The following is a 20,655-nucleotide window of genomic DNA, read 5'->3' on the forward strand; positions in this document are numbered from 1 at the left end:
CCTAACAATATACGTAAGCATGGTGCGTGCTCAATCCTCACCCCTAGAGGAAGGCTAAATATCTCATAACTGGTCTACTGACTCCGCACAACCCACCCATGAAACTTCCACCAAACCGGAAACACTCGTGTATGCTAGCCATACATAACGTTGGACCCTATAGACTTTCGAATACCTGATCCTACCCTAAGCCCTTCATCAAACAAGAACAGGAAATAAGGCCAAACCAAACATTCTCAGGCTATAAGATCTTAATTATGTACAGTCGCGATGCATACACTAAGCAACTACAGTAATGATGTCAATTTCATATAAGGAAAAACCCTAGGCTATCAGGCATCATATAATCAGGCAATTCTATCATTCAATTCCTGAAGATCCCTAGCCTAGTACTAGCATGTTGTTCTAACATATCGCAAGATCAAATAATCCGTAAGGTATTTTGGGGTCTACTTACAGGCTTCGGCTGATCGTACACTTGCATCCTCCTTTATTATTTTGAAAACCATTTGAAAAATCATTTTAAAATATTGTCCTTATTTTGAGACTGGATACACACGAGTGTTTCCTCCAATTCACTCAAACCAAGGCTCTGATACTAACTTGTAACACCCATAAAAACCATGCTAATTAAAAAAAATTTAAAGCATTCAAAAACCAATAATTATTACAAATTTGTTTTCAAAATGGTTTCATGTCAGAGTATCCCAGAATCAAATCATAAAAATATAAGGAGGTGCACGATCACGCCTTCGCCTTCCCGCGATCATCAGAAGTACCTGAAACAAAATCAACAAGTTTAAGCCCGAAGCTTAGTGAGTTCCCCCAAAATACCAACGCCATACAAACCATATCAATATCATATAAACAAACAGCATGCATAATGAGCCATCAGCCTGACTGGACCACCTCGAAAGGTCATCAGTCTATCTGGAACGCTCTCCGAGTCATCGACACGTCTGGACTGCCTCTCAGGTCCTTCAGCCTATCCGGACCGCTCATCGGGCCTTCGGCCTGACTAGTAATCCCTACCGGGCCTGTAGTCTATCCGGTCTGCCCTAGGTATGTTGACCTTCAGCACAAAGCAGGTCCACCTCAACCCAACCCCCAAATCAAACAATAATGTGCACATAAATACCATACGCTAGCTAGCATGTACATATAGTCATACAGATCTAACAGATCACTAACATAGCATCATCCTATATACCAGGATACCGACCTAACAGGTCACTAAGCATATCACCATCCTAACTACCAGGATGCAAATCAATTAACATATCAGGCAATAAACTCGGATACAAATCCGAAAAGGGCCAGCCTTGGTGCCTTAGACCTTGTTGATATAGTGAGAAGAACTCACCTCACAAGTAGCTCGAGATGATAAATGTCAAACTCTCCAAATACAACTCCAAACTCAATCACCTACATCCACCAATGATCCACTTTCATAAATTCCCAAATTAATAAAATACCCCATAAGTTAAACTGGACGACCCTTGGTCAAACTCAAAGTCAAAGGTCAAGGTCAACAGTGAATGTTGACCCAAATCGTCGAATGCAGTCTTCAGACTCACCGAGTTCCTTCCGAACTCAGAAAGTCGCGAATTCCCCAGTCAACTCGCCGAGTTTCCAGACAACTCGTCGAGTCCATGTGATGTCCTTAATGTTGGGAAAACCCTAACTAACTCGTCGAGTCATCTCACTGACTCGCCGAGTACATGCAGAAACCAAAAACGACAATCTTCATCCGACTCGTCGAGTTGACCATGCAACTCGTCGAGTCCCTTTAGTCCATTTCTCATTCAGACGTTTTTAAGCTACCCCAAAGCTCCAAATGGTAGATCTAGCCCCCTAGGGCATAGTACGTAAAGTTGCAAACTTTATGTGCATGCAAGGTCTTAAAGGACAAAACCAAGCTAAAGAAGAAGTTGTAGGTAAGGAGAAGGCCATAACTTGCTAAAGACTAGAACTTTATGACTATCAGCGGCTAGAGGAGTCCAGATCTGAAGTTACAACGTTAGATCATGCCCAAAACCAGAAATAACTCCACAACAAACTAGAAATAGCCCTAAACCTTTGCATGAAGAGATCTAGCTAGAGAGAAGTCAAGGTAACGACTTGTTACCTTCAAGATGATGCTAAGATGAAGTAGAAATCAGATCCACAAGCTTCTCCTTGCTCCAAGCTCCTTAGACTTCAAGCTCTCTTCACAAAATCCACCTTCCAAGCTTCTTAACACACAAAAATGGAGATTGGACGCGATTAGGGTTTTCTGAGCTCAAGGGGGACGGTAAAGGAGGCAGAGGGAGGCTAATGACCCTTTAAATAGGGTGTAGAGCCCTGGAAATTAGGGTTTCATTTTCCAGCTCTTACTCGTCGAGTGGACCTCCTAAATCACGCGGCCTGATCCGCTTCTACACGACGAGTTGGGGCATCCAACTCGTCAAGTAGGTCTAAGAATGTGAATATAAGCTTTAAATTTTATACATGGGAGTCGAGGTGTTACATGAGGGCTGATATTGCCACGACAATTTTTTATTTTTCCACTGAATAAAATATAGTCTGACTATTATGCCCCTAGTTATTAAAGAGAGAGAAATACTATCTTTGTTTCAAAAAACACAAGATCATGACTGGAAATTCCAAACGACTATTTTTCTTCCTCCTTCAGTTATGTTCTTCAGCCGGTGCTGCTTCAACTGATTCTTTAGCCATCACCATTTGTACCCTCATTAGAGGCTTTAATCAACAGAGCTATACGTAAAAGAGCACATGCTCACAGCCGTCGGAAACACAAGAAACATCAAGAAGGAGCTTGAGTTGCCATCAAAAAGCGTCGGGTAGATTTGAATATAGACTATCGCTTCACTTAAACCATGAAATCCATGAGGAATTTGAATAAATAATTTACTTTGTATACTTAAATGTGAGAGTAAATAGTTTAACTTCATAATACCAATGGTGGTTCTGGTGTAATTGAGGAAGTTATGAATAACGACGACCACAACATTTGTGGTGTTCGAAGAAAGTCTGTGGTGCGGCCATGAATATGAAGAAGCATATGAGAAGAATCTACAACCATAAAACAACATTTTAGAGATTGATAAAGCACCGTTGCCATATCTTGAGCAACTGTATGCTTGAGAACTCCTCGATGGTACATTAATGGATTCTTGATTTTTGTCATTTCACCCTTTAACTATAACCAATCGTCTGAAAGTATTAACAATACAAACAGTTAGGACTCCGAGTCCCTTGGAGGCTCTTTACACGACATCAGAGGTGATGGGAGAGGACCATGATCTGTATCGTGCGGTGATTTTTTGCTTTGGTGTAGGCGTTGAAGAAGCCACCATTGTGGTCATCAGTTTTCGAGAGTGATGAGGATGATGTTTTTTGATGAAGATTAGATAAGAGAGGAGAGAGTTATTCCCTCCCAACCCACTCAACCCACTTCCACATCATTTTTTTCTCTCTTTTTTCTTCATCTTTTTCAACCCACAACACATGAAAATCCTATCTTTTTCAACCCACTCAATTGAAAAAAATACAAAACAACTAAGGTACAAGTCTTAAAAAACATAGTATAAGAGAAAATGAGAGAGAGAAAGTAGAGAGAAATGATTAAACGGGTTAGTGAAACCAATTATACAACCCACTGAAGAGGGAGTGGTATCTTAGAGGTACCAACGGTAGCTCTATTGCTAATTAAGACTTGTACCTTAGTTTTTTGTATTTCTTTAATTGAATGACTTGAGTGTGTTGAAAAAGATATGGTTTCCGTGTGTTGTGGGTTGGAAAAGATGATGAAAAAAAAAAAAACCGATGTGGTAATGGATTGACTGGTTTGGGAGGGAATGACTCCCTCCTCCCTAAAGGGTGGTAGTGAGGCTGGTTGATAACGATGATGATAGAATTGGGCGGTGACTTAGAATTAGGCGGTGACCGGTGGTGGTAATGACGCCTGCTACAACTGAAAGTGCCGGGAAAAGAACCTCCTCTATTTCTCTCTCTTGGTAAATAAGGTCATAATTGTCAAGTTATATTTGTTTGAGTGGAAGTATCAAAAGTTTTGCTGGCAATATCAGCTCCCTTCTCTGATAGGTGAATTCTTTATGAATTGTTGCCACTATGAGGGGATTTGGTCATCAGCATGACTTTATGGACACACACTCATATACACAACCAGCCATACATGGTTTTATATTGTATATATGTGACTAAAGGTCCATTTGAAAATACAGATCTATAAGAGAGTAACTTTTGTCAATTTTTGAATGTTAATCACATTTCATTCAAACCCACACGAACAGGCTTTTTACTAGTTTAAATTAACTCTTATCAGCATTCTAATTTATTCTTAAATTACCTGTACTTGCGTATATGTTTTTAACTTTTTAGAGGAAAAAATATCTCTTTCTAAAAGACTAAATTATTCCTAGCTTCACTTATTTAGAAGTAACATTTTCTGTTTTGTCCATATCTTTTGATAATATAATGGAATACTACACAATTCTCTCCTTTTTGTCTGTAGCTTCTCTCTCAAATTTTCTCTCTCTAGTTTGTTAAATCGGTAGTGCTTGTGCAGAAAGTCAAAAATTGCATACAGTTGCAGAAAGAAAGTTGAAATCGGAGATTTTTCCACCGGCGCTATCTTGCAGTTGCAGGCGCAGAAAGGAAAAAGCCCCCGCCCACCACCACTGTCCATCAGTCACCACAATCTACCACCGCGCTCAGATCAGAGTCACTCAGTCACTCACTCCTCAACTCGCTGCTCGCACACGGTATGCTAAAATCGATATCGCTAAATGCTAAACGCTAAATGCTAATGGCTAATGCAATTCATCATAGATCGATATGAATATAAGACCTTATATAGCTAAAGAAGTGTGTAATTTTTTAGGGTTTACTGTACTTTCGATTAATTTTTACAGCGAAGGAATCATGAATAATACTGTGTCTTAACATCTTCTTACCAGCATCAATCGTTAACAAATAAGTATGATCATATGATATTACATCAAAAATTGATTAACAAAATGCTTTTGTATTAGTTTGGTTGCTATGGAGTACTACTTGAAGAAATCAGATAGAAAAACAAGATGGTCCAGATGGATCGATTGTTACAACAGTTCCCAGAAGATATTACTTGTGGGTGAAGGCGATTTCTCATTTTCCGCATGTTTAGCTCGAGCTTTTGGCACTGCTAAAAACATGGTTGCTACTTCGTATCTTGATCAAGGTAAAAACTATACGTAATAATATATTATATTATTTTATTATTATTAATTTAATATATTATCTTTCATGTCTAATGGGACATTTTGTTGCTAAAAAAATTATTTGTTCCAATGATATGAATTGAGCAACTGTGTTATGTTTTGTTCTGTATACCTTCGTGTCCAAATGTCACTTCCCATTTGTTGCTTTTGGTTAATAGGGTTTAATTACAAATTAAATTGTATTATTGGCTTATTAGTTATGGGTTAATTAACTAATTACTAATCATTGTTATTAGATTCGTTATTTAAAAAGCATTGGACGAGTATACCACACCTTGAAGAACTTGAGAGATTAGGCTGCTTATTATTGGTCGAAGTCGATGTCTACAATATGGACACTAACCCATTTTTCGAAAACACAAAATTCGACATCATCATCTTCAACTTCCCTCATGCTGGCCATTATGATTACTTATCCGAAAGTAGCCCTATATTAATCCAGTAAGATGTTTAATTAATTACCCTATTAATTAAATTAAATTGAAGTACGTGTGATCTCATGCATTGATGTTTGTACCGGTGTGCATGAATGTGTTGTACTGTACATATGATGATGATGACAGGATGCATAGGGAGTTGGTGGGAGCTTACTTTAGAAGTGCAAGCAAGATGTTGAGTGAAGGGGGTGAAGTGCATATAAGGCATAGAGATGATCCTCCATATGATAGATGGAATATTGTTTCGCTAGCTGATGAAGCTGGTTTGGAGTTGAAGGAGAAAGTGTTGTTTGATAAGAGTAAGTATCCTGGTTATCATAACAAAAGAGGAGGAGATGTTCAAACTAACAAGACTTTTCCTATCGGAGATGCTTATACTTTTAAGTTTCTTCAGACTCATGATTTACCAAAGGTTGATTCGAAGAATGATGATCTAGGTTGTGTATTAGAGAGGAAGAATGTTTTATGTGATGATCTTTTTGTTCATATGTTCGATGGGCTTTGTTTAAAGGATGATGATGATGATGATGATGATGATGATGATGATGATGATGATGATGATGATGATGATGATGATGATGATGATGATGATGATGACGACGACGAGGATTATGAATATGTTGATGATGACATCGATGAGAAGGAAGATAACAACGATTATGATGATGATTATGATTATGATGATGATGATGATGATGATGATGATGATGATGAGAAGGGATATGACGAGGACAACAACGATGAGGAGGAGTACTGTTGTGATTACTACTACGAACATGATTATGATAATCCATGGTGATATTGGTGTATGAGAAATTAATGAAGGGTTATGTTCGTGATTATGATCATATTGATGGGAAAATGGGGTTGAAGATAATGATAGTTACATGGTCATGGTGATGTAAATAATGGAAGATGATGATTGTGATTGTGATTAAGAAAATGAAATAATTGGCCATGTTTGATTGTACGGGTTCAATAATTGTTATCTTTTTACCTTTTAGGAGACAAGGTAATAAGTTTTACTTTTGAAATTATTGAGGGTATGATATAACTCAAAATATCTAGCCACTTAAGTATTTAATTTGAGGAAAATGACAAATCTAGCTATTTATTTTAATTATTTTTTATAAAATACTTAAAGATTATTAAAGTTTTTTAAAATTTAACCAGAGAGACCACATGATGCTCATGCGTCGGTGGTTTCATCGAGTGGTTAGCAAAAATCATGGCCTCTCTTTAGTTTGGTGGTTTGTTTGTCTAATATATTTAAAACCTAAAAAGTATTCCTCATTTTTATATTCATGTCTTAGAAATTTTACCTGATGTAGAAGACGGGTTTCCTATTAACAAATGTTGTTGGTTTTTTTTTTTTTTTTTTAATTAATAATATCAGTTGAAACCTAGTAGTTATTGGTGGTTATTTTATCTGAATTATGAAAAAAAAGACAAAATCACAGATGGCTATTTGCGATTGGACAACCCTTTTATGCACACACAGTGCATTAACGATTTATACAATCAAAGATATTAGCCTAGAAAAAACATGAAATCGAAATGGGTAAACAGGAGAACGCATATGGTCTTATTTGCAATTTCGTATTATGAGAAAATGGCTAACATCTATTTTTTTTATATACAATATGAAAGACTGAAACCACATTTGGCTTTTTAGGGTATAGAAATGCTTAAAAATTCCGAGGATCGTGTTGAACACTTTCATATTAAAGTATTTGGATGGTACTCTCAATTTTTTTTAATCGGATAAGACTTAGAGAGACAAGAACAGAGAGTGTTTTGATAATGTTTTCGTATGTACTAGAAAATGAGACCAAAACCGATTTTAAGATCTCTGTCTGAAAACTGTCATATGACAATTTCAAACCGTCACAAACCACCAAAAAACGGTCATAAAAACGGGTGTTTGGATAAAAATAAAAAATGGGTCAATTATCAAAAAACCGGATTTTTGATGCATTTTCTATATAGTAACATAACCTATATAAAAAAATTTCACACTAACCTAGCAGCTCGACCCCAGCCAAGGGTTCTGCCCCTTGGACCCCACTCCCAGGGGTGTTGCACCCGGAACCCTGTTTGTTCAAGGGATTCGTCCCTAAATGACAGTGTACTTTGAAACTTGATCAAACTTAACCAAGTGTGTAATCTGCACCTTCCTTACTTGTTTAATATTATCAATATCTATTTTGATCAACAAATTAATCTCATTACACTTAAATAACATTGATGATAACAAATCACCAACAAACAACGGGTGGTTTGATGAAAACGCATGCTCGTTTGCCTTATATGCAATTTCTCCTGTTAAAAATGAAAAATTCTTTATTTTTTGCTAAATATAGAATTTGGTTAAAAGAAATGGCTAGATTTGTCATTTACCATTAATATGATATTTTGAGGTTATTACCAAGTCGGCCTGAGCACATGCGTGGTGTACGACAACATAGGGCATTGTGTTGTCACGAGGCTCAAATTTTCAATTCATCACGGTTCCATCAATAATTCGTCGGGAAATTGTCATTGTCTGTCGTTACTCTCTCATGAATTTGTCGATAACCTGTCACTATTCATCCCTAATTTTTTCTGTGTTGCTAATCCTAAATTTTAGAAGCTCATTTTTTATTTTTGCACGAACCCTTCAACTACAGTGTACCTGCCCTTGTTATTACGACCAAAAAAATAATATTTACCTATTTTAACTTTGATCCAAACATAATTCAGGTACATGAACAAATCATAAAAAAAAACCCTTAATATCATAAAAAAGGCTCCCTTCTATTCTTAAATCAAAATAATATATATATATATATATATATATATATATATATATATATATATATATATATATATATATATATATATACTAGGTTAACCCGTGGAAACCACCAGAGGTAAGTTAAAAATATTATACACCAAAAAAACTAATAACTGTAAAAAAGCATTTGATTCTGGATGGTAAATAAGTACAACTTTATTTGACAAGTAAAACAAACATAAGAGTTTAACATAGGTTTTGAAATACTTCCTTGAACACAACATTGGAAGTTTTATTAGTCAAATTGTCATCCTTATCTAAAATCAATAACTCCAATCCTTCTCTGCTCTTTACTTTGGATAAAGCAACATATAACTGACCGTGTGAGAAAACCGGTTCTCGCAAAAACAACCCAACCCTTTTTAACGATTGGCCCTGACTTTTATTTATGGTCATAGCAAAACAAACCGCTAGGGGAAATTGTCTCCGTTTGAACTTATATGGAATTTTGTTGTCTGAAGGTGTTAAAGACAACCTTGAAATAAAAACTCGATGTCCAATGTTACTTTCAGTTAAGACCACTGTTTCTATGACACGATTACACAATGATACCACCATTACATAACCCATTTTTCTGATCGATATTTCTTAGTAACATAATTGAAACACCGACCTTTAAAATCAACTTATGGTTTGGCAAACCAGAGATTTTAAGTCCATTTAGAACATCAGGTGAATATAAACTCTCATCAAACTTATTGTGAATAAACTCTGTCTGGCAGATGCTATCTGAACTGAGGTATTCTTTTTTCTTCTCAAGGAAACAATGAAAGCAGACGATCGTTTATTTCTTGAACAACTTCGTTTTTCGGTGCAAGTATTACTCTTTGATTTTTTTTCCAGATTTATATGAAGCTTCAAATAACTACCCTAAAATTCTATATAATACAGAAAAAATAAGAAAACAAAATAAACAAATCAAAATCTATATGAAATCAGTTAATCAAAACATACATATTTATCTAATTTTTTTAAGCTTATTTCTCAAGATCTATACAAACATAACATATATCTTGAACATAAAGGGGTGGTTTTGGTAGATTTTAAAAAACATGTGATTTCGGTCCTAGAAATGTGATTTGTCAAGATCTATACAAACAGAACATACATTTTTATCTAATTTTTCAAGCTTATTTCTCAAGATCTATACAAACAGAACATATATCTTGAACATAAAGGGGCAGTTTCCTTTATGTTAAAAACATATATGGAGAAATCGAACCAGTAATACATGAGTCAAGTAGGATGCATCCGAAAAAAAAATAAGAACCGAAAGTAGAATGGTATTAAAGTATTTTCAGAAAAAGGTTAGAATTATTGGTTTATGAAGATATGAAGATGAACTAACCGCATTTCTTATGATGTATTTTCTGCAGAAGACGTAATGTTGAAGAAGAAGAAAACACAATGAAAGTCGACAATTGGAATTGGAACGAAAGTTCAAGACGTATTATTGGAGTATTCGATATGTATCTATTAAAATTTGAATTGAAAATGCTGGTTTTTTGGGATTCTTTCAAATCTTTAAAAGGATTCAAAAAATAAATAGGATATGTAACCAAAGATTTAGAACGTCAATTGATTTTGTTTCCAAAAAAACATAGAATTTGAATTTGAAACCTTGAACCATTCAATAATAACTCCATATAAATTCGGGAATTTCGATAATATCAACTATATAATCTACTATCGAATTGTCGAATAATTATGAATAATTGTTGAATTATTTTATTTAAATCGGAAGTATAAGGATTTTTTAGAAGATGACACGTGGCAAAGTGGCAATGTTGGCAAAAATGGGTTTTGTTTATTAGAGAAGGTATATATATATATATATATATATATATATATATATATATATATATATATATATATATATATATATATATATATATATATATATATATATATATAGGGGGATTCAATCGAGAACATTTTTATTGCGATAACATTTGAGAACAAATTTGGACCACACAATTTTTTTTAATTAAAATTATAAAATAATATTCATATAAATAAAAAAATAGTTACAAACAATTAAAAAAACTCATTAACCAACACCATTCACCACCCACCACCACTACCTACCACCCATCACCTCCACCTACAACCCACCACTTACCACCACCACCACTACCACCACCCACCACCACCACCCCCACCACCTACAACTACTGTCCACCACCACCCATAACAACCACAAACCAACTATCATCCACGACCCTTATCACCCACGACCCACCTTCACCACCCATCGCCACCACACGAACACCACCCACCACCTACAATAACTAACATTGTATGTGATTAAGTACATCTAATGACATAAATCATGTGTGATTATATGTATTTTTTTATATGTATTTAATCATATAAACCATATGTGATTAAATACGTATAATCACGTGTGATTATATGTATCTAATCACATATGACTTATAAAAACAAGATTCTTTTTCATGTTTTCCATTTAATAACTTTTCCCATGTATTTAATCATATCTGATTATATGTATTTAATAACATATGCTTAATGTGAACAAAGATTTGTTTTGGTATTTTTTATTTGATGGATATTCTTGTATATATAATCACATGTGATTATATGTATCTAATCACATATGATTTATATTAACAAGACTAGTGTAATGCCCAGTTCCCGGTATGTATTTTAGTTTAAAGTTTTTGCATTTTTACTCTGGGACTCGACGAGTTGGAGGCCCAACTCGTCGAGTAGATGTGAGTTTTGGGTCGCGGATGGAAGAGCCTACTCGCCGAGTCGAAAGCCCCGACTCGACGAGTTGACCTGTCTGGGTGAAACCCTAAATTTTAGGGTTTGCACCCTATTTAAACGCACTAACTCGCCTCCCATGCAGCCCCCATCGTCTCCCTTAGTCCAAAACGCCCTAACTTGTGTCCCTTGAGCTTTGTTGAGTGTGTGAGCCAATTGTGAGAGTGTTTGTTTGATTTCAAAGCTAGAAGAAGAAGAAGAAGAAGGAGCTAGAAGGTTCAAGGAAGCAGTAGATCCGAGGTTCAAGCTACATTTCCAGCCCCTTAAAGGTATAAAGTTGCTTCCTTGACTTTTCTATTGTTAGATCTCTCCATATTTGAGTTTAGCACCATCTTTAAGCAAATTTGTGAACCTTTTTGAGTATGAAGTGTGATCTGAAGTTGTAATTTCAGATCCATATCCCTTTCAGCCCCTATAGCCATAAACTTTATGAAATTATCATGCTTTAGCCCTTCCCTTTAGCCTAGACTTCATTTTAGACTTGGAAATGGTGTTTTTGGCTCATGATACCTTGCATGCACGTAAAGTTTGTAACTTTACGTGGAATATGGACCCTAGGAGGTCAGATCTATGTTCTGGATTCATTAAGCTCGATCGAAATCGGCTTGGTAGACTTGGACTTTGGGGGACTCGGCGAGTCGCTCATAGGACTTGCGCGAGTCGGGTTATGGTTCCCCAACCTTTTCTGTTTCTGATCGATCTGGTTGAGTATAGAAGAGGACTCAACAAGATGGAATGGAATATGGACTTGAAGATCGAAGAACTCGACGAGTTCAAGGATGAACTCTGCGAGTTCAAGGCAGTGTCCCAAGGTATATGAATAAGAACTCGACGAGTCAAGGAAAGACTTGACGAGTCAAGGACTAACTTTCCAACTTGCATGAAGAAGGACTCGACGAGTTCAAGGATGAACTTGGCGAGTCATAGGTAAAAGGTCCCGATTCTGTATGGAGGGAACTCGACGAGTTCTTGAAAGGCTCGACGAGTAGGAGCGAAGTTCCAGGATGTTAGTGGATTCTGGAACTCGACGAGTTGGTGGACCAACTCGGCGAGTTGAGTCAACCAGATGTTGACCTTGACCAAAAGTTGACTTTGACCAGGGTGTTGACCTTGACTTTGACTTGACTTGAGTTGACCCTTGAAAGGGTTAAGAGTATGAAATGGTAATTAAGGAAGGTTGTTATGTGTAGGAGTTTGAGAGGAGTTGATCCCAGCATCGAGGACAGTTCGGACACTTCACGTCATTGAGGTGAGTTACCTTCTAGTAGAGGTGGGTCTAAGTCCACAATGTCGGCCCACTAGTAGGAGTTCTTTGTTAGACGATTGTCTTTGTGATAATTGTTTGGTATGCCACTATCTGATATGTTTTATGTGCTAGGATGCTATGATATATGTGTTAATAGTAGTAGGGGTGAAATATTCCCCGGTTATCGGTTGAAAGATACTGAAGTGGTAGACAGTACCCATGCATGCCTAGCAGTATGTTCATGATATGTTATTATATGGTAGTGGTAGGGGGTGAAATAGTCCCCGGTTACCGGTTGAAAACAATTTCAGTAAACAATTTCATAAATTACTTCATTAAAAACAAAATTTTAAGTCGTGAAAAATGGGATGTTACAACTAGTTGTGAGACCCATATATTACATGAGTTAATTTAAAAAGAAAAAGTTAAATATAAAGGTCAAAATATTTGAGAACTTTAAATTTATAATAAAATAAGAAAAATAATGAAATATTATAATGAAAATATTTTTTAATCTTTTAAATTTAAACAAATAATTTAAATAAATAAACAAAAGAATCTAATGAGCTTTAATTTTGGGAATTTTAAAATTAAAATGTAAGTTGATTAATGAAATTGATATCAATTTATTACTACATTTATTGCAATTATTACATTAAAATATTATGTGGAATTTAGTAAAATAGAAAAACTCATAAAATGACATGTGGAAAAAAAACTAATTCAAAATAACCACAAAATGACATTTGTCAAATTGAATGAGAATGTGACAAGTAGCAAAAAAACATTTATTTATTAGAGTAGATTTTTTTGTCCATATAAATCATATGTGATTAAATACATATAATCATATGTGATTATTACATGAGGAAAACTACTGAATCATATGTGACTAGATACATATAATCACACGTGATTATATACATGAGAGCGACTATTGAATCAAGAACGTTATAACAAATCTTTTATAAATAAATCACATATGATTAAATACATATAGTCACAAGCGATTAAACCCAATACCTACCATCACCACCCTTCTCTATCACCCACCACCATCAGCATCGCCTACCACCCAACACCCACCACCTATTACTACCCACCACCCATTTTATTCAAATTTGATTCAATGTTTGTTCTTGTATATTTAATCACGTATGATTTAAAAAACGAGAAAAATTAATTAATCGAGAATGCAAAAAAAATCTTGTGTGGTGGGTTGTGGTGAGTGGTAGGTAGTGGGTAGTGATAGGTGGTGGGTGGTGGGTGGTAGGTGGTGCGTGGGTGAGTGGTGGTGTTGTGGGTTGTAGTGGTGGGTGGTGGGTTGTGGTAGAGGATGGACGTGTTGGATATAGTGTCTAAGTCCATAACTATATTTGTTATGTACTTGACCCGACCCGTCATGGTCCATTTGAGTTGCACTTCACCCGAACAATTTATGGATAATCTTTTGAGAATAGTATAAGTTATGATTTATTAATATATTAATATAAAATCATATTATTTAATTAATATTGATCAATAATTAATTTAGAATTAATTTAGTGATCAAAAGTATGACTAATTAAATATGGGCTTGTGTATTTATATAGTGTGGGCTAATGCTTATTTGGAATGGGCTAGGCTTGCAAGGAAAGTCCATGGATAATCCATGGAGCTTTAACCCATGGATCTCATGGAAATGAAAAGACATGGGTATTAGGGTTTACATGGATGTAACCCTAATCCACCACACTATATAAAGGAGGCTTTGGTTCTAGAAATTGTACTAGTTTATGTGTGAGAACTAAGAGGGCCGATTTCAAGAAGAGGTTTTGCTATTCTCTCAAGTTTCCAAGTTTGTGGTGATTTGTGATTTCCATTTGAGGCATCCACATTATTGGTGCTAGGCTCTCAAACTCCAAGCAATCCACCACTACTAAAAGGTAAGTAACTCTACTAGCTTTATTTGATTCAAGTACCCCATGCCATGCTAGTTAGGTTGAGAACCTTGGAAAAATAGTTATTTGCATGTATCTTAGGCTAAGATACTCGATAACTCAAAGGTAAGATACTCGATAACTCAACCCTACTTGTTCCCTAGTACCCTAAGGATTCTTACTTGGACTGTGCACTGATCCGGTGTCTTCAGTAGTACGGGCCCTATACTACCGTCCACACCGCATCAATGTTCACCCCAAGTCCTCCTCCTAGGATCCCAGATCACAAGTACTCTATATCTCACTGGCATAGGCTACCCTTCGGTAGACCTCTCATCAACTCCTCACTGCTACCTACTCGCTCTCAAGCATCACATAGCAGCAAAATCCTTCTTAGGCTAAGGCATCACAAATCAGGCCACTCTAGTCCTAATATGAATACCTAGCCTACTCTAGCATGCATATCATATCATAACATATCTCATAACACACAATGTAAGGGTATTTTGGGGAATCACCGTTCAGGCGCTGGCTGATCGTACACACTGCTTCCTTCTGCCTTTCTCAAAATCTTTTACTCTCTTAGAAAAATTGTTTATTTTATGAAAAACTTTCTCAAGTCCTCAGTTTGAGTTCAGATACATCCGAAGATGCATCCGAATCCCTCAAACCAAGGCTCTGATACCAACTTGTAACAACGTACATTTTCAAAACAATTTTTCATTTTTAAATCATACTTTCAATCACACGATAATCATAAAACATAATGTATTCACTGTGTCATAACAAAACATGTCCCAGAATCTCAGTAACATAAACTCCATAAGTGTGTACGGATCATGTAGGCGCCTTCCCGCGATCCTCGCTAGTACCTGAAACACATAACATAACAACTGTAAGCATAAATGCTTAGTGAGTTCCCCAAAATACCACGTACGCACATACGCCACTGAAGGCTATAAGACCTTCCGTTCTCTGTGTCCCAGGGGACTTCCATCCCATAACCCTGGTAGACCTTCCGATCCTACCTGTAATGACCTTCCGGCCCATGTCACCCTGACCTTCCGGTCCATATCACTCTGACCTTCCGGTCCATATCACTCTGACCTTCTGGTCCATATACTCCTGACCTTCCGGTCCACCTCATGACATACATAACACATACATATCACATATCAGCATACAGTACATACACCTCATAGCATACAAGACCTTCCGGTCACACATAGGTACCCTTCCAGGTACAGTATAGTGAGAAGACTCACCTCAATGAAGTCGGATAAACTCTCGTGCTCAACGTCCCAACCTAGCCTCCTCCTATTATTCACATAACATCCCGATCAATATTCTCTCATAGTCTCATCTCTACAGATTGGGTAGAAGGCCATTCTACCCCTCCCTGAACTCTCTTGAATCAGTCTTGACCAGAACCCTAAGGTCAACGAAAGTCAACGGTCAAACTTTGACCGACTCGTCGAGTGCACAAGAGTGACTCGGCGAGTATATGCATGTCCTCTTCGCCTCTGGTCCTCATTGGCTCGCTGAGTCAACCCAACACTCAACGGGTTGACACAGGTCGCAAGTTGCGGGGCAACCCGACTCGACTCGTCGAGTCCCTTATGGGCTCGGCGAGTTCCTCCCATGAAAACACTCAAAAGATCCTTTGAGGTCAGATCTGCTTCACCAACCAGTAGATCCAACCTTCTAACACTCGAAAGTCACGTAAAGGTTCAAACATTGCATTCATGCAATGCTTATAACACCAAAAACGGAGAAATAACCTCCAAAATGGGGTTCTACTCTCAAGGCTCACATGAAACCTCATAAAGCTGGAAGCTTGGGACCCTTTGGACCTCTCAAGGTCCAGATCTATCATCTCTACCCAAAGGGACCTCATATACTTCACAATCTAACTCAAAATTGTGCAAAGGAAACCCTAGATTCAAGGAATCTATCAAATACACGAAATGGGAAGGAACTTGTACCTCAAAACGTGAATCCTGGTGTGAACAATATAGATCCAAACTCCACAATCGATCTAGCTTGAATTTCTCCACTCCTTCTTGCAAGATCACACCAAAAGATGAAGATTTAGCCTCCAAAATGCTCTCTAAGCTTTCTTTGCTCTCTAGGGTTTTCACAGGGGAGTAGTGGCCGCAAATGACGGCCATAAGGGCCTTTAAATAGGGTTCAGGCCCTGAGATTTAGGGTTTCACTTTACAGCACGGACTTGCCGAGTCCACGCACCTACTCGGCGAGTCCGGTCATTAATCCAGACAAGAACTCGCGGTCCTACTCGGCGAGTCTAAACGTCTACTTGCCGAGTCCCTCCATAAAACTCAAGATAAATGAACTTTATAAAATACCTGGAAATCCGGATGTTACAATTCTCCCCCACTAGAATCAGACTTCGCCCTCGAAGTCTTGCTCCGCAAACAGCTCTGGATAATGCTCCCGCATCTCCAACTCTGGCTCCCAAGTCAGCTCGGACCCTCTCCGATGTTGCCACTGGACCTGCACCAGGGACACCTCCTTGTTCCTCAGAACCTTGATCTTCCGATCCCGGATCGCGATTGGTCTCTCAGCATAATTCAGGCTCGCATCCACCTGAATATCCTCCAGCGGCACCACCGCCGACTCGTCGGCTATACACTTCCTCAACTGAGACACGTGAAAGGTATCATGAATCTGGCTCAGCTCCTCAGGTAGCTCCAACCGATATGCTACCCTGCCCACCCTCGCGGTCACCCTGAACGGACCGATGTACCGCGGCCCCAGCTTTCCCCTCTTCCTGGATCGGATCACTCCTTTCCAAGGAGATACTTTCAGGAGTACGAAGTCTCCCACCTGGAACTCCAGCTCGGATCGTCGCCGATCCGTATAACTCTTCTGACGACTCTGAGCCGTCAGTAACCTCTGTCTAACATGTTGTATCTGCTCTGTCGTCTGAAGCACTATCTCAGTGCTACCCATCACGCGCTGCCCTACTTCTCCCCAGCAAATAGGAGTTCGACACCTCCTCCCATATAACAACTCGAAGGGAGGCATACCAATACTCGAATGGTGGCTGTTGTTGTAGTAAAACTCAACCAACGGCAAGTACGTGTCCCAACTTCCTCCGAAGTCCAACACACATGCTCGAAGCATGTCCTTGAGCGTCTGAATCGTCCGCTCACTCTGTCCGTCCGTCTGTGGGTGGTAAGCGGTACTGAAATGCAACCTCGTACCCAACTCCTCGTGGAACTTCTTCCAGAACCTGGAAGTGAATCGCACATCTCGATCTGATACAATCGAGATCGGTACTCCATGTCGCGATACCACCTCTCTCACATACAACTCGGCCAACCTTTTAGCGGAAGAGCTCTCACTGATAGCAAGGAAGTGAGGGCTCTTAGTCAGTCGGTCGACTATAACCCAAATTGCATCGACGCCCCTCGCGGTTCTCGGCAATTTGGTGATAAAATCCATAGAAATTTGTTCCCACTTCCACTGGGCAACCTCAAGAGGCTGCAACTTGCCGTGCGGATGCTGGTGCTCGGCCTTAACCCTGCGACAGATCAAGCACCTCTCGACAAACCACGCAACATCCCTCTTCATACAGGGCCACCAATACTCTCTTTTCAGGTCCAAATACATCTTAGTGGCCCCGGGATGGATCGAGAACCTCGATCTGTGCGCCTCCTCCATCAAAATGGTACGTGCCCCGCCTGCACACGGCACCCAAATCCGACCTTGAAAGGTCATCAGCCCTCGACTATCGGTAACGAACTCGGACACCTGCCCGATCACCCGCTCCCTTTTGCGGTTCTCTGGTATCACGGCCTCTGCCTGGGCCTCCCGAATGGTGTCCAACACCGGAGTCGTCACTATCAACCGCATACAAATGTCTCGAATCGGGGCACTCTCCGCCCTACGGCTCAGCGCATCAGCTACAACATTAGCTTTGCCCGGGTGGTACAGGATCTCACAATCGTAATCCTTTACCACATCCAACCATCTCCTCTGGCGCATATTCAGGTTGGGCTGATCCATCAGATACTTCAAACTCTTGTGGTCCGTGTATATGGTACACCGAACCCCATACAGGTAATGGCGCCAGATCTTGAGGGCGAACACCACTGCCCCCAACTTCAGATCGTGGGTGGGATACCTCGTCTCATGAGGCTTCATCTGCCTCGATGCATACGCTATCACATGCCCCCTCTGCATAAGCACCGTACCCAACCCCGATATCGATGCGTCACAATACACCACAAACTCCTCCATCCCTTCCGGGAGGGCTAACACCGGGGCTTCGCATAACCTCTGGCGAAGTGTCTCAAACGAGGTCTGCTGCTCCGGACCCCATGAAAAAGCAACGCCCTTCCGGGTCAACCTGGTGAGAGGCACGACGATCTTGGAGAAATCCTTGATAAATCTCCAATAGTAGCCGGCCAACCCCAGAAAACTCCTGATCTCGGTGGGAGATCTCGGCACCTCCCAACTCATCACTGCCTCAATCTTGGCCGGATCGACCAATATCCCCTTCTGATTGACGAGATGCCCCAAGAACTGGACCTCTCGCAACAGAAAATCACACTTGGAGAATTTGGTGTACAGTCTCTCCGATCTCAAAACCCCAAGGATCTCCCTCAAATGCTCCTCATGCTGCTCTCGAGACCTCGAATACACCAGAATATCATCACTGAACACGATCACCGATCGGTCCAACATCGGTCTGCACACCCTGTTCATAAGATCCATGAACGCTGCCGGTGCATTGGTGAGCCCAAAAGGCATCACCACGAACTCGTAATGCCCATAACGAGTCCTGAACGCCGTCTTCTGGATATCTTCATCACGCACTCTCATCTGATGATATCCAGACCTCAGATCAATCTTGGAGAACCAAGACGCTCCTTGCAACTGATCGAACAAATCGTCGATCCTCGGTAACGGGTAACGGTTCTTGACCATTAACTTGTTCAACTCCCGGTAATCAATACACATCCGGTGTGAACCATCCTTTTTCTTGACAAAAAGGATCGGCGCTCCCCATGGCGAGCTACTCGGTCGAATAAACCCCTTTCCCAGCAGCTCCTGAAGCTGCGAGGATAGCTCATGCATCTTTGGCGGCGCAAGGTGATAAGGCGCCTTGGCGATAGGCGCTGCCCCCAGAACCAAATCGATGCGGAACTCTACCTGCCTCTCGGGAGGCACACCCGACAACTCCTTGGGAAAAACATCCGGAAACTCGCGCACTATCGGAACATCATCAATCGAACTTGGCCTCACCGCGGCCACTCGTGTGTCCATCACATAGGCTACAAACCCGCTGCAGCCCTGCTGTAAACTCTGTCTCGCTCTGGCAGCCGAACAAAACACTGACCCACATCGGGTACCCTCGCCGTACACCGTAAGTACTCCCCCACTAGGGTCTCGTATCGTCACCAACTGTCGCTCGCAGTCTATAACAGCCCCAAATCGGCTCAACCAATCCATGCCCACTATGACACATACGTCCCCCATTGCTATCGGGACCAGATCTATCGGGAACTCAACACTGAAGATCTCGAGTACACATCCTCGAATCATATCCGTAGCATACACCGCTCGCTCGTCAGCTATGGAAACTCGTAAAGGTCGACTCAACGCCTCTCGTCGAATACTGATGTGCCAACTAAACGTTATCGACACAAATGATCGACTCGCACCCGAGTCAAATAACATTAAGGCAGGTACAGAATTCACAAGAAAAGTACCTACGCATATCATAATATAAGCACAATGTCTCAACTCAGCATAAATAAATAAAGAATACATACCAGCCACAACATCGGGCGCTGCGCGGACCTCCTCCGCTGTCAACTGGAAGGCTCTCCCATGAGCCTTCGGTGCCTCGGCCTTCGCTGGCCGAACCTCGGTAGCCCTAGCAGCAGGTGCAGATCCCTGATGTAACTACGGGCACTCGGCCTTCCGATGGCCAGTCTGGTTGCAATGAAAGCAAACCATAAATCCCTTGGGGTAATCCTTGGCGATATGCCCCTCCTTGCCACATTTGTAGCAAGTACCCGATCGACAGACCCCATCATGTCCCTTGCCGCACTTCCCACAAGTGCGGCCCTTCTGGCCTCTAGATCTCGTATCAGCGGACTTTGCCCGC

General features: G+C 39.8%; 1 protein-coding gene across 1 annotated transcript; it reads left to right on the forward strand.

Annotated features, from left to right (window-relative positions):
- Positions 1-4,480: 4,480 nt before the first annotated feature.
- Positions 4,481-6,692, forward strand: LOC145140990 (uncharacterized protein At4g26485-like). Its single transcript, XM_079074358.1, has 4 exons — positions 4,481-4,787; positions 5,058-5,245; positions 5,522-5,726; positions 5,849-6,692. The coding sequence occupies exons 2-4, from the start codon at positions 5,068-5,070 to the stop codon at positions 6,519-6,521; spliced, it is 1,056 nt and encodes a 351-aa protein (XP_078930484.1). The 5' UTR covers positions 4,481-4,787; positions 5,058-5,067; the 3' UTR covers positions 6,522-6,692.
- Positions 6,693-20,655: the final 13,963 nt, after the last annotated feature.

This window comes from Lactuca virosa, chromosome 9 (assembly GCF_052849685.1).
Source record: "Lactuca virosa cultivar CGN04683 chromosome 9, Lactuca_virosa_CGN04683_v6, whole genome shotgun sequence".
Taxonomy (NCBI): Eukaryota; Viridiplantae; Streptophyta; class Magnoliopsida; order Asterales; family Asteraceae; genus Lactuca; species Lactuca virosa.

What these genes read in the sequence shown, in the direction of transcription:
- LOC145140990 (XM_079074358.1), top strand. Translation starts at nt 5,068, where the DNA reads ATGGAGTACTACTTGAAGAAATCAGATAGAAAAACAAGATGGTCCAGA. An exon ending in TACTTCGTATCTTGATCAAG is followed by an intron (nt 5,246 to 5,521) that starts GTAAAAACTATA and finishes CATTGTTATTAG; the next exon opens with ATTCGTTATTTAAAAAGCAT. An exon ending in AGTAGCCCTATATTAATCCA is followed by an intron (nt 5,727 to 5,848) that starts GTAAGATGTTTA and finishes TGATGATGACAG; the next exon opens with GATGCATAGGGAGTTGGTGG.